At 38.7% G+C, this 19,422-nt stretch overlaps 5 protein-coding genes and 1 long non-coding RNA gene across 11 annotated transcripts; 5 read left to right on the top strand and 1 right to left on the bottom strand.

The window, feature by feature from the left end:
* The first annotated feature begins 255 nt into the window (after positions 1-255).
* Positions 256-2,178, top strand: LOC119999252. The gene is made up of 2 exons (XM_038846722.1): positions 256-1,015; positions 1,902-2,178. The coding sequence occupies exons 1-2, from the start codon at positions 770-772 to the stop codon at positions 2,121-2,123; spliced, it is 468 nt and encodes a 155-aa protein (XP_038702650.1). The 5' UTR covers positions 256-769; the 3' UTR covers positions 2,124-2,178.
* Positions 2,179-3,942: 1,764 nt separating this feature from the next.
* LOC120000159 (indole-3-glycerol phosphate synthase, chloroplastic-like) lies at positions 3,943-7,707 on the top strand. The gene is made up of 11 exons (XM_038848069.1): positions 3,943-4,039; positions 4,125-4,471; positions 4,774-5,034; positions 5,138-5,314; positions 5,806-5,880; positions 5,967-6,011; positions 6,097-6,261; positions 6,692-6,770; positions 6,927-7,009; positions 7,113-7,181; positions 7,414-7,707. The coding sequence occupies exons 2-11, from the start codon at positions 4,307-4,309 to the stop codon at positions 7,495-7,497; spliced, it is 1,203 nt and encodes a 400-aa protein (XP_038703997.1). The 5' UTR covers positions 3,943-4,039; positions 4,125-4,306; the 3' UTR covers positions 7,498-7,707.
* Positions 7,708-7,849: 142 nt separating this feature from the next.
* LOC120000158 lies at positions 7,850-10,705 on the top strand. 4 transcript variants are annotated; one of them, XM_038848067.1, is made up of 7 exons: positions 7,851-8,327; positions 8,569-8,838; positions 8,941-9,025; positions 9,396-9,699; positions 9,863-9,939; positions 10,023-10,106; positions 10,343-10,499. In XM_038848067.1, exons 1-7 carry the CDS (start codon positions 8,025-8,027, stop codon positions 10,357-10,359), a joined length of 1,140 nt encoding a protein of 379 aa, XP_038703995.1. In that variant the 5' UTR covers positions 7,851-8,024; the 3' UTR covers positions 10,360-10,499. The 4 variants fall into 4 exon arrangements, with proteins under 4 accessions (XP_038703996.1, XP_038703995.1, XP_038703994.1 ...); XM_038848068.1 differs by lacking the exon at positions 10,023-10,106 and having other exon boundaries at positions 7,850-8,327; positions 8,695-8,838; positions 9,863-9,938; positions 10,340-10,705; XM_038848066.1 differs by lacking the exon at positions 10,023-10,106 and having other exon boundaries at positions 9,863-9,942; positions 10,344-10,703.
* Positions 10,706-10,778: 73 nt separating this feature from the next.
* Positions 10,779-12,701, top strand: LOC120000160 (transmembrane emp24 domain-containing protein p24beta2-like). 2 transcript variants are annotated; one of them, XM_038848072.1, is made up of 5 exons: positions 10,779-10,905; positions 11,585-11,744; positions 11,842-12,028; positions 12,304-12,411; positions 12,495-12,701. In XM_038848072.1, the coding sequence occupies exons 1-5, from the start codon at positions 10,886-10,888 to the stop codon at positions 12,626-12,628; spliced, it is 609 nt and encodes a 202-aa protein (XP_038704000.1). In that variant the 5' UTR covers positions 10,779-10,885; the 3' UTR covers positions 12,629-12,701. The 2 variants fall into 2 exon arrangements, with proteins under 2 accessions (XP_038704000.1, XP_038703998.1); XM_038848070.1 differs by having other exon boundaries at positions 10,881-11,744.
* Positions 12,702-12,888: 187 nt separating this feature from the next.
* LOC120000161 lies at positions 12,889-15,173 on the bottom strand. The gene is made up of 3 exons (XR_005468578.1): positions 15,041-15,173; positions 13,705-13,887; positions 12,889-13,163 (listed from the first exon to the last, which is right to left on the bottom strand). It is a non-coding gene; the product is annotated as an uncharacterized LOC120000161 (long non-coding RNA).
* A 544-nt stretch (positions 15,174-15,717) lies between these two features.
* LOC120000276 (nudix hydrolase 2-like) lies at positions 15,718-18,474 on the top strand. Of its 2 annotated transcripts, none has more exons than XM_038848261.1 (9): positions 15,718-15,792; positions 16,209-16,431; positions 16,524-16,589; positions 16,791-16,928; positions 17,250-17,327; positions 17,402-17,452; positions 17,569-17,603; positions 17,795-17,903; positions 18,188-18,474. In XM_038848261.1, the coding sequence occupies exons 2-9, from the start codon at positions 16,255-16,257 to the stop codon at positions 18,374-18,376; spliced, it is 843 nt and encodes a 280-aa protein (XP_038704189.1). In that variant the 5' UTR covers positions 15,718-15,792; positions 16,209-16,254; the 3' UTR covers positions 18,377-18,474. The 2 variants fall into 2 exon arrangements, with proteins under 2 accessions (XP_038704189.1, XP_038704188.1); XM_038848260.1 differs by lacking the exon at positions 15,718-15,792 and adding an exon at positions 15,864-15,988.
* Positions 18,475-19,422: the final 948 nt, after the last annotated feature.

Below are 19,422 nucleotides of genomic sequence, written 5' to 3'. Positions count from 1 at the left end.
ATGAGAATTACGAGTAACTCAGATAACACTTACATGTGTGGTATCTTATAGAGGTCTCGAGTTTGATCATCCCTTGTCCAAAGCAGAGCGAAGAAACTGTTTGGTGGGCTCCAAAGGAGGAGGTCACACTGAGAAAAATCCAATGGGCTCAGATTTTGGACTCAGGCCCACTAGAACTTGGCTGACAGGGGGGTTCAAATTCTTTTCTTCTTTTTTGAAAAACTGAAGAATAGACCGCCATTGCCTCAACGGCTCTCAACCTTCCCCAATTTGGTAACCCTAACTATAATCCGCTCGATCGCTTTCTGTCAATCTCTCTCGAATCACACAGTATATAGGCCATACTCTCCAATTATGTGCGATTTGGTGTTGATGTAAACCGTGGTGGCATGTTGCGAATCACAATCAAAACACAACGACGAGATAGATCATGCCGTAGACATCTTCCCATGCCGATGATCCCAAATAAGGAAGACAGCGTTGACGAGTGCAGTTTATACAACATTGAACGAGGTAAAACCATTAATCTTGAACTGAAAGTTCATTATAATAAGAGGTGTAGTGGCTCTTCTCTCATGGTTGGCTCGCCACTGTAGAAGAAAATATTGCCATAACCCCGATAAACCCTTTTACAAAGATTTTTTGGAGTCCGGCTGCGGCCCATTTGGATTCTCCATTGGCTATATATCTTCATGTCTTAAAGAGAAACCATTACCTGCTAACACTTGATAGAACTGCTAGTGCACTCAAAGGCACTCCTTTGATTGCAATGGATAGATTTAGACAAGAACTATTTCTACGTGGGAGACGGTTGCACACACTGTCCCATGATGGCCCAACAGAAAGTCTGAAGAGAAGGATTGCTGAATTGGGGAAGAAGGGGAGAAGGAAGAATCCGAAGAAGGATCAAGTATTTGTAGAGGTTCCAGAGCCAAAAACGTTTCTTGACACTGCAACCATGCCACTGATTCTTACTGCAGCAGGAATTGTACTCTTCGCCAAGCTTCTCATGATGGTACAATCAATTCAATTAGTTATTATTATTCTCATTATAACATTGGGCATTCCTGTGTCTTGATATTGTTTTTCTTCCTTTATTTGGAGGGAGTGGGAACTGGGTTGGAGGTTACGCTTGAAATTTGAAAGAAGAAACTGAAATAGCTGTCTCATATAACAAGAAGACCCTTCCGTGCTCATCCTCCCCTGGCCCATCTTGGTGCCAGGGTAGGATTCTTTGCTGCAAAAGCAAAACATACTAGTCCAGGGTTTGATAATGATAAGCATTGGAACCTATGTTATATCTTTGGTGCCGGGGTAACCTGATAGATGCCTGTATGTTATATCACATGATTCACATTGTCACAAGGTGCAGTATGAAGTGTGAATTCAACGAAACCTGCTGTTCTACTTTGCTCTGTCCTATGCAAAACCACAAATTGTATGTCAGTGGAAGGTTGCAACACTCCTGTTGTCTGATAATCTTAATCTATACTTGGTCATCGAGTGACTCTTTCTGAATCGTGAGAATGACTCATGATAATTCATGGTTGATTTGTTGAATCTAGAAGACTTCCATCCTTAGGGCTAATTAGGATTCCTGTAGGAAATAATAATTGAATTCTGAAGCCAGACACTGATACACCAATCAGGTTTGTGTTATTACTGGAACTTTCATGGCATGTCATGTAAATTATTTGCCTTCTTTCATGTTGAATTTGTCTGGCTGCTTCCTTGTGCAAATGAAGCGTAGAAGAAGCCAATTTTTTAGAGGTAGTCAGTAGACCTTTTGCTGTTTATTTTCATGATTTCGGAGGATAAGAAGACATCCTCTTGCCCGTTAGTTATTGATTTGAATATACCAGCTAAATTCCAAGATCAATCTTAATCTTGTGTGCTTGCAGTACGATGAATCAAGATCCCAAGAGTTGATTGAGCGCAAAATAAAAAATGCTCCAGCTGTTCAAGGATCAGTGAGGATGCTTACTCGAGAGGAGTGGGAGGAATTTCGAGAGATACGTCCAAGGACCCCTCTCGAGTCCAAGCTTACTCGTCCAAATGCAAAAGTTAGAACTGGAGAACCAGTGCACAAATGTTTTCCCCCACTTTATTTTGTTTGTCAATAACTTGCTGATCATTGATGACTCTTTGGAATAAACATATTTCGGCTGATATTTCTAGAAAATTATTTTTTGTTGTTTCTTTGTCTGCATCAAAGTGCCATGTATTTGGTTCCCTAAACGGTAGCCTTGTGTAAGTTACCTTTGACTCTCACGTTAAAAGGGTTGATGCATTTCTACATGATGCCCTACCACTGTATTCCAAAGTCACTGGGATGGTTGTTTCAAAAGTTAATCAATGGGAGCTTGCTGGGTAGCTAGAGCAGTTATGATTGATTATCATACTAGATGTTTTCTGCCATGAAAAAATAAATTTCTTCTCTCCTAGAAATTTATCTGTAGGATACTAATATGCCTTGTGCATTTGGTTCTGTCTGCAGGAGGATGTGAAGAATTGGACAATTGATGTTCTTACAGATGCATTCACCCGGGCTGAAGATACTGCTAGATGGGGACTAATGGAATTAACTAAATACACCCCAAAAACTAAAAAAAACTCCAATCTAATAAAACCCCAATTGACCCTACCACATCAAGCTTCCCCTCGTCCTCCTTCTTCCCCAAAACGTTCAAAAATCCCTCTTTTAAACCCTAAAACTCTCCAATGACCGGAACCCAACCGCACTGGCCGAGGATGCAAACCTGGAGAAGCAGAGATAGATTAGAACCACTTGCAGCAAATGATACATACTCTTGGAGAAGCAGAGACATATTAGAGCGGCTGTAACAGATGCACCCACTACCATTGAATTCCAATGGGAATCAATCAAATATGTCAGAGAATAAGAATTTGAGGATATTGGTTGTTGGGGGTGGGATTGGTGGGTTGGTTTTTTGCTATGGCGGCTAAATGGAAGGGATATGCAGTGGTGGTGTTTGAGAAGGATTTGAGTGTGATAAGGGGGAGGGGCAGTAGAGGGGCCCAATTCAGATACAGAGTAACGTATTGGCTGCTTTGGACTTTGGAGGCTATTGATACCCAGGTTGCTGAGGAAGTCTATGAGATTGGTTGCAAACTAGAAATTGCTACGGCTGAGGATGCAAACTACGACTGAGATCTGATTTTCCGGCTAGGGTTAAAGGGTGTAGATGGTATTTTTTAGAAAAAATTGAAATTGGGGTGTATATAAAAATGTTATGTTTTAGACTGTGGTTTATTTGGAATGGGATGAGCTTAGTTAAGTATGGGGTACAAATAGTCCTCATCTACTGCTAAACATGGGTCTCAATAGACAATATGGTCAAAGAGACCTCATTAGCCTTTCCTTCCATATCTATCATGATGAAATTACTTTTTAAAACAAATTTAGAGCATCCTCTTTGTAATACCTCTGTAAATGGGCCGTGGGCCTGGTGGGATAGGCCAAGACAATATTTGGCCACTACACACCCTGCAACTCTACTAGGGTCACATGTTATCCTGTAAGAGGTGAGAGGGGTCCAACACGAGATGTCTCAAGAGATGAGTGCTGGTGTGGTCGACTGCATTAGTTTTTGGATTATGCTGGGTTGAGAGAAACTAAGGCCTCTAAACTTACGATTAGTTTTGTTTTCATGAAAAAACTTTGCTGACTTTAGATATGCAGTTGCATTCTATTCAATAAACGAAGCACGATATCAAAAGCAGGAAGAAGACAACAACGATGGCCGTTAAAAGAATTTGTCCGGCCCATTGTACCGATGTGGCCCATTTGGAAACATAGGAAGCCCATTAACTGGAGCCCATATGAAGGGATAGGCCCATTTAGGCTCTCGACGGCTTTCCATTCATTCAATTCATGAATTCAAGTACCTATCCTGCGGGAGACGCTCACTCTGTTTTACTCTAGGAGTCTCGGACTGCTCTTGCTCTTGCATGGCCGTTACAGAATTCAATTCTATCCAGGAATGTTCATGACCAAGAAATCACCTAACCCTTTGAGGTAAACTTGTTAAGTCTCTGATAATGGATTCTGGTTTGCGAAACTAATTTAATTAGCTCTTCGATTTTCCTGTTCTTCTCGTCAGGCAAGGCTACCCAGAATCCGATAAAAGCACAAAATCTGGTTGTTCTTCTCGTCGCCGCCACCTGATCAACGACAGGTTGCTTTGCAGTCACTCTGGACGCCAACCACGCAATCTTGCTTCGCTTGGATTGTGGCTCCCATAGAGACATTCTCTTCGGTTGTATTGAGATTCAATTTACAGGAATGGAGGGATTAATTTCGGCTAGAGTGACACCTAGGGTTTCTTTTCAGGCTGTTCCGTCGCTCAATAACCGGCTTTGTCATCCACTCAAGAGGTCAATTCCTGCAACTGTAATGGACGTGGACAGAGGGCGTACCCTCTCTGTTCGCCCGATAAGAGCGCAACAGGTTTTCCTTTTTGTCTTTTCGTTTCGTTTTGAGATCAGAAAGAAAACGACGTTTTCGACGTTGTAACGTAATGTAGTTGTTGGATTTTATTGTAATTAGCTCACGGCTAATTTTATTCTTTATATATGAATAAGTTTGTTTTCCTATTATTTTTTTCGTGGCTCAATTTGCACTTGGAGATTGTCTATGAAGCTAGTTTCTGTGCCAATTATTTTATAGTTCTTGAATGTGCTGTTTTAGATGGAGATAGGAGTTTTCATTGAGAAGGGAAACTAATAGACCCTCTAATTTTATCATCATAGCCTGAAACCAAGGATGGGGCTGCTACCATATCCACCAAGAGGGAAGATCCAGCTGATGTCCTTAAAGTCAAGGACTGGGAAGTGGGGATGTTACAAGATGAAATTGCTGCTAGCCAGGGGATAAGAATAAGGAGAAGGCCACCAACAGGACCCCCACTTCACTATGTGGGACCCTTTGAGTTTCGGTTGCAGAATGAGGGCAACACCCCTCGTAACATACTTGAGGAGATCATATGGCACAAGGACAAGGAAGTCTCTCAGGTGGCTTTCTTATTTTGAGTTTTTAACTATTAAAGAAAGATATCTCTTGTCCTGTTTCGTTATGTGAAAAATCATATTTCTTTTCCCTTTTTTTTTGTTTCAGTTGAAAGAAAGAAGGCCTCTTTATTCGCTGAAGAAAGCTCTTGATGATGTTCCTCCGACAAGAGATTTCATTGGAGCTCTCAAGGCAGCCCATCAACGAACTGGGTTGCCTGGTTTGATTGCTGAAGTGAAGAAGGCCTCTCCTAGTAGAGGGATCCTGAGAGAGAATTTTGATCCAGTAATTTTTCGCTCCCCTGAATTTATTTCTCATTAATAGAGCATCGATTACAATTCCTAACCTAATCAGCTGATGTCTTGATATGGTTCAAAGAATAAAAGATCGGTATTTTTATTTTCCCTACCCTGCATATTCTTGTAATTTATTTCTGCAATTAGTTGCATTGATGCAGAAATCTTATAGGAAACAAAAGATTTGAAGCTGAAATGTGGAGACTCCGTTATCTTAATTATTAATAAAGGTACTCATTAAGTACAAAGCCGTGTTGTTCTTTTCCTCCCCCTTTTTTCACCGCCATGGTATAATCGTGCACCTGCTGAGATCAAGTTGACCATTTCACCCTTCGGTCCGCCTTTGAGACGACGCTTTTTTCGACTTTCTGGTGGCCTCTGAAAGTCTTGATGAAAGGAAAGCACCAATGAAGTCAGGGATTCATATCATTTACTTTTTCTGCTTGCTTATTTTTCAGCGATGAGAATTTCTCATGACAGGTTGAAATTGCAAAAGGCTATGAAAAAGGTGGAGCGGCATGTCTCAGCGTTTTGACGGACAAAAAGTACTTTCAGGTACTACAGTCTTTATCACTATATATTTGGATATTGAACAATCATTCATTAACTTCCTCTTACTTGACTTGATATTAACATCATAGGGAGGCTTTGAGAATTTGGAGGCGATAAGGGGTGCTGGAGTGAAGGTGTGCTTCTGGATAATTTTAGTTGTATATTGATGCTGGGTTACATGCTTATCTGTGATAATGACAATTTTCCCAATATGTCCAGTGTCCTCTACTCTGCAAAGAATTCATAGTAGATGCGTGGCAGATATACTACGCTCGAACTAAAGGTGCAGATGCAGTTCTTCTAATTGCTGCTGTTTTGCCTGATGTTGACATCAGATACATGACTAAGATCTGCAAGATGCTTGGAATGGCTGCACTCGTGGAGGTCTGAACAGTTATTATCTTTCATTGTTAGACTGTTAGTTAATATTGTATGCTTTAGTTAAGAACATGTCTGGATACCCATTTGCTTCAGTTCATGATACATTCCTCTTTTTGGAGCGAGATTGGCTTGACTAAGCTTTGAACATCTTAGGTGTCAAACCCTTGGTCATGCATTATTTTAGAACCTGAGTGACTTTGAACAACTTAAATAAGCTTTCATTTAAAAGTGAAGGTCTGAACTTCTGCATGGTCATAAAAACTGTTGGTTGGTTTACTAGTTTTTGACGATGGGTAGCTGTTAGTTCTTCTAATCTGAGGACCAACACAAAACTTTACCGCTGCAGTTTTATGATATGAAGCAACATAGCAGTTTTTGCTTGTGATTTGAAATGTTAAATGATCTGTTGTTGGCTTCTGTTATTGATTCCTAGGCGCACGATGAGAGGGAAATGAATCGTGTTCTCGGAATAGAGGGTATTGAGCTTATAGGCATCAACAACCGCAGCCTTGGTAACTTTTCAATATCTTACAGATGAGAATTTTGTGAAATTTATTACTCATTCTTTAAGCATTAACGCCATCTGCTTTCCAAATTTCAAGGCGATCAATTTTCTTAGAAACATATATTTCTCTATCACGATTTTAGTAAGCTAATGTTTTGTGCAGAAACATTTGAGGTTGATATTGGTAACACAAAGAAGCTCCTTGAAGGAGAGTCTGGTCAGAGGATTCGTGAAAAGAACATAATTGTAAGTGCCATATTACTAGTTGTATTCATATTCTACTCTTGATTGATAGAGGGAAATATCTTGAGTATGTTGGTGATACATTTCTTGTTGCCTCTGGAATTAGGTGGTTGGCGAATCTGGATTATTCACTCCTGATGACATTAACTACGTACAAGAAGCCGGTGTAAAAGCCGTAAGCTCCTTAACTGATAAGATTCATTGCTTCCAGATGTGAAGTTGTTCTGCTCCTATTTTACAGCACATATATTTTATGACACTTCTAGGATGCAAAAAGTTGTTTCACTGCTTAGTCATGCAGATTTTGGGCATATATATCACACATGCTCTGAAAACCAATTCCCAATGAACAGATTTTTTTTGTTCTTTTGCTAGTCAGATGACCAATCCGTATCGTCTTTCTGCAGGTTTTGGTTGGGGAGTCAATTGTGAAACAAGATGATCCTGCAAAGGGTATAACTGGACTTTTTGGCAGAGACATTTCCTTGTGAACTCAACTTGGGAAATTTTGTGTGATCTACTGCCCCTGTAACATCTCCCCCCTCTGTACCTGCACTGTCCTTCCTTTCCTTTGAGTAGCATATCTCCAAATATGTAATAAAATGACTGTTTTTTGTGAAACAAGAGTGCAACTAAATGGAGACTTTGATTATATATATAGCAACTAAATTACATTATAATAATGTATGATCTGCAACGCATTCAAAGGGTGTTGAAATTATTTTATTTTATTTTATTTTTTTGGGAAGTTAGAATCATGCTTAATCTTATCCATCCAAACAGGCCTTAATAAAGAGAAACCCCCACGTGGTTTATGTAAGGGAAAAAGGGTTCAAATTCTTCTCTTGAGGAAAAAAAAACCAGAAAAGCTGTTTCACACGAAGCGCCTTTTTTTATCTATGATCGCTCACACTCCTTTTTTTATCTATACGGGAAACCGCTACGGTAATTTCGTAGTGGGTTCTCTCCTTTAAAACCTCAATCGGCACTCCAAATTCGGCCCCGGTGACTCTTTTCGATGGATTACGAAGTGGAATTCCGCTCCTATACGGACAATGCATGGTACAGCGTGCGGCTTGTATTCGAAGGAGAGAAACTCACCGTCAAGTACAGAAACTTCTCCGACGATCAAGACGACGTTTTCGAGCCTGGAGGCTTCAATTCTCTTGAGGAATTGGAGGAGTTCCAAGGGCGATTCCGGCCGGTGTCTCCGCAACTGCAGGACAGTGAGTGTCACAAGGTGGTCAAAGGCATGGTTGTCTGCGCCGCCTACACGTTCAACCCCAATGATGTCCGTTTCTACGACGCCATCGTCGATGAGGTACTTATTTGTTTGACGGGTTGGATTGAAAAAGTAGTAATCTGTTTTGGTTATATACAATTACATGCACGTATACAATAATACAAATGTGGTATAAAAATGGATTGGAATATCAAAATAGAAGAGGGCTAGAATTTTTGTTTTAAAAATTGGATAATGAAATGCATGGTCATTACAGAATACAGCTGAGATTGCTTTCCCTATAAATTTATGTCTCTCATATAGATTCCTTGCAAAATAGGTAGTTCCTCGGAAGCATTCTTTTGAAAATGGAGGAGAGGAATGCCGCTGTACTTTCATTCTTTTGTGGCAATCTGCTGGTTGTTTGAGCTCTAACAATATTGAAAGCATGTGCTTGATCCAGCAGAATGCACAACTCAACCCTATGGTGTCCTCCTTTCTGGAAATAGCGAGGAAGAAATATGGATTTGTCTCTCACATGGACAACCCCATTAGAGTTAGTAGCTCACCTCTCAAACGCAAGTCAACTTTTGCAGAACGGTTGCAGCAGGTAAATTAATTTGTCTCTTAACAATTTACCCAAGTTTATTTTGGTATATAATGTTTGCTCTGCTCTTATTACAATACTCTCTTTTTTCTTGCTGGTTCATAGGGAAAAAAGTGTGCCAAGCGGTCTCCGAGCAAAATTCATCCATCAAAAGATTTACCCTTAGGTTTTATCGCTAAAGAAACACAAGGTGATTGTCCTTCCAAGAAAAAACAAAGAATTTTCTTCAAATCTAAATTTGAGGGAGGCCTAAACGTGCTGCTGAACTGGTTTCTTTTTAGCTCTTTAAGAGAGGGGGAAGGAGTTTGTCGATATCCTCTTCTAAACCACTAGGATGTTAAGTTTTCTGTTATTGCACTCTCTCTGTCATCCTTACATGTTTGCCGTGTCTTGAACTTTATTTCATTGTACTAGAGAATTTAATGACAGTATAAGTTTATAACTATTGTTTGTTGCATGATGTTCATCTATAATATCATCTGCTTTCGTTATGCATTTGTATTCTACTCTGGTATCATAGATGGTTTACAAACTAGTTCCATTTTTATTGTCCCTTGAAGATTCTTGGAAGACGGGGAAGATTGGCAATCACTACGAAAGGATTGAACAAGATGCAGATATTGGGGGGTGTAATAGATGTCATGTAGTTTTGATCAACAATTTAGATAAAGAATTATCTCCATCAACAATTATGGAGTTCATACACAAACAAACTTTGGTCTCAATCTATGCACATGTTTTGCCAAGTTCATTGTCAGAGACATTTACAAGTGCATTAATTGTGTCTGATTGCAAGGAGAATCTTGAGAAGTTGTGTGAATTTTTGGAGAGCCCCGACCATATTATAACGTCTGCTAGAGGAAGGTATGTCAAGTTTAAGAATTCCATGTGGGTTTCTGACTAAGAGCATCGACGGGTTCATTAATATTGCTTGTTTATAAATTGTTCAGAAGTTGTGCTTTGTTGAAGTATTACACCAGTTGTTATTTGTGAAATAAGCAGTCATCACTTGATACAATGTGTGCAGGCCGTGGGTGGTAACTCAAAAATTCTCTTGGCATGACGCATGTCGGATGTCTCATGAGAAATTGATGTTTAAATCTCAGACAAGTTTCCTTTAACTGCATTGATTCAGTTTTTTGGGAATTTTGGGTTGAATCCTTGAAGGTGTTTCTTATCAATTACAAAGGTTGTGGATGCTATTCAAGGCAACAGGATGATAATGGCTCAGAGTACCACCTCATGGCTTTTATGGATGATAATGGCTCAGAGTACCACCTCATTGCTTTTATGGATTGCTATAATTCCTTCTTGATCGGAAAATCCTCCCCTGCCCCCACATCACACACCCTAACACTGCTCCAAATCAAAAATGAAGATGGAGTCATTTTTCGGAGATAATGTTTATTTGTCTGCCATAACTTAATTTGATGTTGAATTAGCTAACATGAACACTCAGATCTTAATGATATGGTAGAAAACTTATCTTTTCATTTGCTTCATGCAGAACAAAATACCAAATAGAATTGGTGGGATTGGTAATGAACTACAGGTTGTCCATTCTGGAACCGGGAAATACAGGACTGCAAAGGAGCTGAGGGATTTATTCATGGAGTTTGCTAATCATCAACAGCAATTGCACAAGAGGCTAGCTGCTGCGGAGGCAGAGATCTCGCGACGATCAGTTTAGAGTATAGAAGTGGACGACTAGATTGTGCTTAGAGTGTTTCTTTTGATCGTTTGACATATCTCTCTTGTTATGGTTATATATTTCTGAAGTCGAAACTTTTTGATCGACTTTGTTACGTAACGTTGACATAGGAAAATTCTCAATATTCAGATATGCTATGTATATGTTAATTTTTTTTTTTTTCATTCTCCTTGTGGTTGTCTGTGGATATTTAGAGATTTATGACAGCTCTTGGGTATCTAGAGATTTTATGATTTTTTTGAACTTCCCATTTGAGTACACATTTAGTGGTTCCCTTGCTCCTTTCCTAATAGGCTAAACAGGAAAGATTTCTCTCTACTCACGAGTTGTCTAGCTGAGATGGCATATACTTCCTCCAGGTACGATTTTTTACTATAATATTTGAAGTTTTACTTGCTTATATTACAGACCTTGACTAGGAAGAGGAATAATATGTTTGAAGAATAAAGACAGCACATACACACAGATATAGAATCAAATTTGAACATGATCCTACTGTTGTTAATTATAGAATCAAATTTGGAAGAGATTTTTTCTTCTGTTGTTGCAATTACTTGCCTCTGGGTTATGTACGTAGGGATGGTGGAGTTTCTAATATAGGCTATTCTTGGTTCAAGGAGGTACAGTCGGCCATCATACCATCCTTCATCCATATTTTTTTATTGTTCATTCATTTTTACTGGTTTTGGGTACTTGAGTGTAACAGTTATATTTCTTTTTATTCTAACTGTTGCACATAGAAACTGAATTATTTAGCCATCAGCATAACCTGAAACTAGGAACATGCAAACTCTAAAACAAAGCTTAAAACTGCCATTTTTGTGTTTTCAGTTCCTCTCTTGAGTAATTAAATTGCATTTCTATCATCAGTTTACAAAACGAAATTCATGTCTGTCTTAATACAACCTCAGAATTTTTGTATTAGAAAAAGGACAAGAATTTTGGACGGGTCTGTTTGTTTTTGTTTGGAATTGTAGAGATGATTGTCCGATCTGTAATTGGTTATGTAGTAATTGTAGTTATGGTGATTTTGTGGAGGCTGCAAGGATCGGCTGGGTTTACATTTGATATAGACGGGGAAGAGGAGGAATGTTTTTCTCATAGTGTACAATATGAGGGTGACATTGTTCATGTCTCTTTTGTTGTGATTTCTGTCCACCCTTCTTCACATATTGGCAATAATGGTGTTGATCTTGTGGTATGTAAAATTTCTCTCTTTCATATGTTATTGTTATTGTGCTCCTTTCACAGCTCTCGCATTTCATGCTAATTTGGTGGTGTGCTTGGATTATCAGATAAAGGGACCGTTGGGAGAACAAATTCATGATTTTCGCGACAAGACGAGCGGTAAGTTTGAGTTCACTGCCCAGAAGAGAGGGATTTATCGCTTCTGTTTCAGTAACAAGTCTCCCTATCATGAAACCATCAATTTCGATCTTCGTGTCAGTCACTTCTCATTGTTCTACGAGCATGCAAAAGAAGGTGAGAGGGGGAGTTGCATTTCCTTATGTCCTACCCTTTTTTACTGTTTTCCCGAAAATACTAAGGATCCAGTGGTTTTTTTGTCCAGTTGTCTCAAACGTTGAGATGGATGTACATGATCCTTATGAAATCGTGGTCTCACATGATCCATATGAGATTGTGTACATCCATCCCAGCATTTCGGTTAGCGGGGAGATCCATAAGACAGACAGTTATTGTTTTCCTGATGCACATATCTCAAACTCAAGAATGATGATGAATTCTTGTTTTTACAGAGCATTTTGCCCCTTTATTGGAGCACTTAGCAAAGTTAGAGGAAGCTATTTACACTATTCATTTTGTACAGCATTGGATAGAGCTTAAAACTGACCGCCAGAAAATAGGTATATTTCCCTCTGCCTATTTTTTTTTTGCTAGGCAAAAATGTATGTTATGTTTTCATAATCCTGGAATATAACTGTCGCAGTGAATGATAACATGAGCCGGAGAGTGATCCATAAAGCAATGCTTGAATCAGCTGCACTCCTTGGCACTAGTATCCTTCAGGTCTACCTGCTGCGACGCTTGTTCGAGCGGAAATTGGGAACATCCAGGGTATAAGATCTGTAGTTGTTTGGGATAATCTTTCAATCTGGAAAACTCCTGTTTCAGGAGAGTAACTAACAATTCCCACTAGATGTGAAAAAAGAAAATTTTGTATTGATTCTGAATACAGGAAGAAAGTGATTCAGAACCATCTGATTAGCACTATCAGGTAACAACAGCATGCAGATACACACAAGAAAATAATGCCCACTAAGAAAACAAAATGGGAAAAAAGAAAAAGAAAAAAAGAGGACAAAATTATGGTGTCCACTGGGTAAAATATAAATCAGCAAAGCCCCCACCAGTATATTTAAAAAAACGTTGTCCTTTGTCCGTATACTTTAGCAGGCCCATTACATCACAAAAGAATAAGTTACAACAAACAGATTCCAGCAGGTCCCATCATAGCTTCTGAATACAGCTCCAGTCTTCTGGATTACATGTTGGGATTGGGCATAGATACATAGGACCTTCCACTGAAAACTCTTAGAAGGTAACCACTGCCTCATTATTCTGCATGACCAGTTTAAATGCAGCACAACCATTTTTTCTGCAGATAATGGCATTTGAAATTTTCAAAATAGAGTGAGGTTAGCATCCTTGTTAAGTTAATGATGTAGTCTCAACTCAAAGGCTACAAACTACTATCATTTTGGTAAATATGAATGTTGAGCTCTTTTGGCCAGTAAAGAGGCCATGAGGACACGAGCTTTCAAAGTAAAAATAAATAGACCCTGTAAAAATTGGCAATGCAAAACTCTAACTCAAGAATGAACTTCGACTATAAAATTAAGTCTCACGAAAAAAAGAAAAAACCACATATTTTCATCACCTAGAACAACCACCCCCCCCCCCCCCCCCCCCCCCCCCAAAGAATAGAACAAAAATCAGCCAACAGGAGACTATTCCATTAAATACAAAATTCAGAATAATAATGAACAAATTCCCCTCCTCCTTTTCTCCCTTCTTAAAAATGTATGACAACTAAGTAACTAACTCACAGGACACAGGTAGATGGTGGTGTTGCATTCAGTCAAACTCAGAGATGCAAAATTGCAAACAATGAAAGGTACGAGGAAAGTACAACTTACAGACTGAGGCTTTTCAAGAACACCCTCATTCTTTAATGGGGGGTCATTTCTTGCTGGAGAGTCAGGCTTGCCGCCCGTCTTTTTCTCATTCCTGACCTTGTTGAAGATGACCGTGAATCCCTCAGCCGATGCTGGGTCATTGACATCCCATTCACCAAACTTGGGCAATGATCGACCCTTGTCCTGTAAATGTTGAAAATTTCCATGAAGGATCAGTCATCTCAGGAGAAAACTGCTGCCATTCCAAATACTTGTAGAAATTGAGTAATGAGTAATCATTTTAAGAGCCAAAACCCTGAACCGTGATGTTCAATGTTGAAGCAAAGGCACGAGTCATAGATGCACAAGACAATGAAATGAACAGATCTAGTTTTTATGTCCAAATTTACAATGGCTAATAAATACTATCGAGAAAATATTCACTAACTAGAAAATGTAGCATTTAACATTAACCAGAACGAAGATAATACCATTCAGTATCACTACAGTTTATCTAACCAGTCTATATCATACTCATTGCTTCATATCGGGGCAAAAGGTCCACTCATAATTTGAGGGTGAGGGTCCTGTATAAGTTGAAACCAGCGTTGAACTACAATCATATCCAATTGACATGGAAATAATCTCAAAATCATACCAAGTTATAATTCATAAATGCTGACCACTTCTGGAGTTTCGACACAAAAGAAGACAACAAAGCATTAATAGAAACATTCCTTAACTGAAATGGAATTCAACAAATATTCCATAATAGCTGAATTTGAATCTAATAGTTTTCTACAAGAGAAGAAAAAGAGAAGAGCAAAGGCTAACAGCTTCCCAATATTCATATATCTCCAGCATCTCAACTGAGCAGACTTGCAACATTATTAAAAGTTAGAACACATTCAGAAACAAGCAAACTGGCCAAGCTTCCCACCAGTAACATTTACATTCTGGAAAGACTGACATAGAAGAAGCAAAATAAAATCAATTTTCTTAAAAGGAAATTACTGGATTAACCCAGTTTCTTCGATAGAATCCGCAAGAAGTATAATTAGGCAACATAAGAAAATCCACAAAAGTTGCAACCTCGAATGGACCAACGATAGACTGTCACACCCTAAAAACTAAGAAACAGCTATTGAAGGCAATATCATGTGAAGAAGAAAAAAAGAGAACCCGAATTCGAAATGAGAAAAACAAAGGCCGAAATTCATCAACAGAAATCAGATGCAGCGCATGAGGAAAGTAAAATCAATTCGACAATCTAAGCTAAAAAAAACCACATAAGAACACAAGAAGAGAATGCAAAAAAAAAAAAAAACTGGCGGGTAAATAATGAAGATGCTCGTACCGCCATGATCGTCAGAGAGAGATTTAGGAGAAGAATGAAATTCAGCTGTTGGCGTTGAAGGTAGATGGAAAATGGTTACTTTGAGCAAGAGGAAGAGATAGAGATATGTGGGCCAATGGGCCAAGACATGCCATGTTTGTTTATTCAGACTGACAGAGAGATATGTGGATTGGGAGGAGGGCCCACTTCACGGGTAAATAATGAAGATGCTCGAACCATTTTTATTTTATTTTATTTTATTTTAGTCTTTTTTTTTATTAACGATTGGTACGTGTAAACATGGTTCCAATGCGCTCCGTCCTATCTTAAGCATCGTATACTCTCACGAACGCTCTACCCCCCCAAAACACGCACACACAAAAGTCTAAGAATGTCAAACGGGCACAAAGTCGGTCTTAAGAATGAGAGGTGAAAAGTTAGCAATGATGGAGTAGATATGCGCCCTTCTTCTTCTTCTTCTTTTTCTTTTTCTTGTTCCATTGCATGCGAATTTTACCATGAATTTCCACGACTTTTCTACTCTTGCACTATTGATTCTCTTACAACCACACCCTCACCCTCACCCTGCCAATTTTCCAACCGATGTTCATCAGACCAGACCAGGACTTCAATAGCGAAAGTTCCCAGTAAAGTCATTTTGGAGGACCCGGACCCGGACCCGGACCCGGACACCCATTAGTCGTCGATCGTCAGCATTGGAATTGCCTTCGCTTTTCCCTTCTTCCGTATATCAACTGTTCGTACTTATAACGGTAAACTAATACAAAATTCCAGATTGCTGTACTCTATTCCTTTTGATTTCTCATGTACTGGAATCTATATATAGCCTGCGCAGATTAAGAATCCCCAACCTTTATTTTTTACTTGTTCTCTCATATTCCTCTCTAATTTCGAAGAGGCCTTGTGTTGCTGCTTCATCGTTCCCTTGCTTTGGTGTCTCTCGAAGAGGTATACCAACAAACCCTGAATCTATGTCATTATCTCTTCTTTTTCTTTTTTTCATTGCTATGTGGTGTGTATGTATATGCTGTTGAGTTGCAACATGCCTAAGATTTTCAGTTGGAATTCATGATATGCGGTATTCATAATTACCCACCTCCTTTGTGTCATCAAGCTCTTTTGTCTACGATACTTGTTTTGTATTCAATATTTTAGTTTGTTACTTCAGGTATCAATCACAGAACTCCATTCTTGATCAGAAAAGAGCCAGTTTCATGAGCTCACGGTCAGTGCAGGAGCAGATAGCACCTGAAAATGAAGTTCTACAGTCTGGATTGCTTAGTGCGGTTGATGATTTGTACGGGGGAGTTATGGTGGATATGAAGGAACACATGGATGCTACTGTCTTTGTTCCCTTACTTAGGGCTTCATTATCATATTGGAGGGAACAGGTAATTCGTTTGATCGCTTTTGTACTTATATGATCAAGAATCAAGACTTATGCAATTCAAATATTTTCAATTGTTTCAAAACTTTTCTTCAGGGAAAGAGGGGTATTTGGATCCAATTGCCTATTCGACTTGTGCATCTTGCTGAGCCTGCTGTCAAGGTAAAACCATAAAACATATCTTGGACGTAATGGACAAGCCTAGGCTAGCTCATGGAGATAATTCTAAATCAAGTCGTAGTTTTTGGTTGAATAGCGTTTTTGTAAATCTAAATTGGGCTGTATTTCTATTCATTTGCATGTTAACTGATTTATCTAGTCCTTTGGTTTCGACACCACAGCTCATTCCTGTTAATTCTGCAGGAAGGCTTTAGATTCCACCATGCTGAACCAGATTACTTAATGCTTGTGTGTTGGATTTCTGAAACTACTGATTCGCTGCCCGCAAATGCTTCTCATAGTGTGGGAATAGGTGCTTTTGTCATGAATAGTAAGCGAGAGGTATTGTTTTCGAAGTTCATTAATATTCTGGCTTTCTCTATTCATTACAGTGCAAATTTTACTTTTGCATCAGACAGAGATCTTATGGGTAACAAAAAAATTTGTAATCTTGATCTTCGTAACATATCAGCTTTATGTGGATGGTACTGCTTAACAAGAGCTCTTTGTGTATGCTAAAGTTGAAAAGTGAATATTTTAAGCAAATTTTAAGTGAACTAGAATGGTACCAATTAGGCTTGGGCAGAGGATGAGTTTGGTATTAACATGGTGCCTTGATGTCCGTGGTTTTAACTGATGGAAGTGACATGTTTCCTCTGTTAGGTGCTCGTAGTCCAGGAGAAGGGTGACAAATTTAAAGGCACGGGAGTTTGGAAGTTCCCTACCGGGGTTGTGGATGAGGTGAGCAAACCGTTTCTATAGTGTGGGTTGATATATCACATTGTGATTTGTGACCCAATATTTCTGATCCACAGGGTGAGGATATATGTAAAGCTGCAGTTAGAGAAGTTAAAGAAGAGACTGGAGTAAGTAGTGTGGCTACAATAATTATACTAAAAAGTGTCGAACTTTAGGTATTTTCATTCCTTTAAGCGCCACTATTCATCTGAAAGTAAAACCTTTTGGCTTTGTTTTGCTTCAGGTTGATACAGAATTTGTGGAAGTTTTAGCATTCAGGTAAGAAGCTTGCTTTGTAATAACTCTCCTATTCTTGATCTCTAGTTATTTGTGGTTAACTGGGTTATTTATTTTCTTGTGAAACTACGTTTCAAAAAAGGGAAAAAAATTTCTGTGCTTAATATGCAGAGTAGCATATTTCAGATACAATTTTTTTTGCTTATATTTATCACTATAATTTGTTTACACAGGCAAAGTCATCGGTCATTCTTTTGCAAATCGAATTTGTTTTTCGTTTGCATGTTACAGCCCCATTCCTCTCATATTCAGAAGCAAATTTCAGAGCTTGAGGCTGCGCAGGTAAATCCTTCTAAACGATCTAGGAGAAGTGTTACTTTTCATGAAATTGAATCAGCTCCTCGACTGCTTAAAAACAGTGCATGAATAATTGATACAAGAAATGTCGTTAAACCAGTTGATTTTCTTTCCCACTACCATAACCTGGGTTTCTTTTTACATCTCTGAGTGTTCAAAGATTATATGTTGATTATTTGTAAGCGTTCTACATTGAACAAGGAATGCAATAATGCGCTGACAAATGCATGACATGAGTCTTATTGTGTTTTTGTGTTTTATGGTTGTAGTGGATGCCGTTTGAGGAGTATGCAGCGCAACCTTTTGTCCGAGACCATAAGCTCTTCAATTACATTGCCAAGATATGCTTGGCTAAATCAGAGAAAGGGTATTCTGGTTTTTCAACAGTGTCTACAACCACATCTTCCGGTAAAACGACATACTTGTATGTTAACAACCAGGATTTGAAGCAGCTATGAAAATGACATCATATTCTTTCTTGTAAGCGCAATAATGAGAATATGTATGCCTCTGTATATGTTCTATTCCATTTACATTGTTTTGATGTAATTGTAGTTGCCAAATAATAATAAAAAGTAATTTTTTAAAGTTGATTTACGCGGCCCTCTCCCAGTGCATATGAGCCTAAACTCAGGTAAATTGGGCCAGGTATATGCTTTGTGCACTGAATGAGACTCTTCATCCCTCAAAAGACAAAGAAACCACAAGAGTCATGTGAGCACCTTTCCCCATCTCCATGCAATCAGCTGCCTTGATGGAGAATCTGTCAAACACTTGATCCATGATTTCAGCTCCAAAATGGCTTGATAGAAGGGATTCTCCCACAGCTCTGATACTATCCGCAACGTGCTTGCCTTTCGCATACTTATCCAGAACCAATCCATTATAAAAGTCACCTTCCCAACTCAGTACAAATTTATCTAGCTTCTGTATCTTAAATGATCCTTGGTTTTCAATATTGCTCCTTAGTTCCTCCATTATTGAATTTACGAAATAAACCCTTACTTAGCTCAGCGTGTGTCAATGTCACCCTGTGTTATTTCATTTGGTCTCGAGTTTATCAGTCAATTATCCAATAGTTAGTTGAGTGGGTTGCACATAAAAATAAAAAAATAAAAAAAGAGTTTTGTATTATTTCGTTTTCATGAATACATAAATATGAAGAAAAAAATTACGATGCAAGGGTTGAAAATTTCGTTTGGGATATTCATCAATTAGTTGCTTACATGTTCACTGCATCGTCTCTTATTGGGTGAATTATGATATTTAACGTTAGTCGGTCGATCAATTGTAAATGATTTTTCCATTTTTTTCCTAATTAGAACAACAAGAACCAACCAACATTCCAATGGGGCATTTAGTTAACATATTGAGAGGGAATGAGGGTTGACAAATATGTTCTCACAAATGTAAGCTGGAAAATCAACCAAATCATGCCAATCTCTCATAATCTTCAATGATTTTGCATTTAAGATATTGTCCGTTCTAAGATATCTCAACGAAA

Source organism: Tripterygium wilfordii, chromosome 6 (assembly GCF_013401445.1).
Source record: "Tripterygium wilfordii isolate XIE 37 chromosome 6, ASM1340144v1, whole genome shotgun sequence".
In the NCBI taxonomy this organism is placed as follows: Eukaryota; Viridiplantae; Streptophyta; class Magnoliopsida; order Celastrales; family Celastraceae; genus Tripterygium; species Tripterygium wilfordii.
This window is presented reverse-complemented; position numbering and strand designations above follow the sequence as displayed.

What these genes read in the sequence shown, in the direction of transcription:
- LOC119999252 (XM_038846722.1), top strand. Translation starts at nt 770, where the DNA reads ATGGATAGATTTAGACAAGAACTATTTCTACGTGGGAGACGGTTGCAC. An exon ending in TCGCCAAGCTTCTCATGATG is followed by an intron (nt 1,016 to 1,901) that starts GTACAATCAATT and finishes GTGTGCTTGCAG; the next exon opens with TACGATGAATCAAGATCCCA.
- LOC120000160 (XM_038848070.1), top strand. Translation starts at nt 11,526, where the DNA reads ATGATTGTCCGATCTGTAATTGGTTATGTAGTAATTGTAGTTATGGTG. An exon ending in CTACGAGCATGCAAAAGAAG is followed by an intron (nt 12,029 to 12,303) that starts GTGAGAGGGGGA and finishes TTGTTTTTACAG; the next exon opens with AGCATTTTGCCCCTTTATTG. An exon ending in AACTGACCGCCAGAAAATAG is followed by an intron (nt 12,412 to 12,494) that starts GTATATTTCCCT and finishes TAACTGTCGCAG; the next exon opens with TGAATGATAACATGAGCCGG.
- LOC120000276 (XM_038848261.1), top strand. Translation starts at nt 16,255, where the DNA reads ATGAGCTCACGGTCAGTGCAGGAGCAGATAGCACCTGAAAATGAAGTT. An exon ending in GTGGAAGTTTTAGCATTCAG is followed by an intron (nt 17,604 to 17,794) that starts GTAAGAAGCTTG and finishes TTGTTTACACAG; the next exon opens with GCAAAGTCATCGGTCATTCT. An exon ending in CAGAGCTTGAGGCTGCGCAG is followed by an intron (nt 17,904 to 18,187) that starts GTAAATCCTTCT and finishes TTATGGTTGTAG; the next exon opens with TGGATGCCGTTTGAGGAGTA.
- LOC120000159 (XM_038848069.1), top strand. Translation starts at nt 4,307, where the DNA reads ATGGAGGGATTAATTTCGGCTAGAGTGACACCTAGGGTTTCTTTTCAG. An exon ending in TGAGAGAGAATTTTGATCCA is followed by an intron (nt 5,315 to 5,805) that starts GTAATTTTTCGC and finishes TTCTCATGACAG; the next exon opens with GTTGAAATTGCAAAAGGCTA. An exon ending in CGGACAAAAAGTACTTTCAG is followed by an intron (nt 5,881 to 5,966) that starts GTACTACAGTCT and finishes TTAACATCATAG; the next exon opens with GGAGGCTTTGAGAATTTGGA.
- LOC120000158 (XM_038848066.1), top strand. Translation starts at nt 8,025, where the DNA reads ATGGATTACGAAGTGGAATTCCGCTCCTATACGGACAATGCATGGTAC. An exon ending in ACGACGCCATCGTCGATGAG is followed by an intron (nt 8,328 to 8,568) that starts GTACTTATTTGT and finishes CTTGCAAAATAG; the next exon opens with GTAGTTCCTCGGAAGCATTC. An exon ending in TATCGCTAAAGAAACACAAG is followed by an intron (nt 9,026 to 9,395) that starts GTGATTGTCCTT and finishes TGTCCCTTGAAG; the next exon opens with ATTCTTGGAAGACGGGGAAG.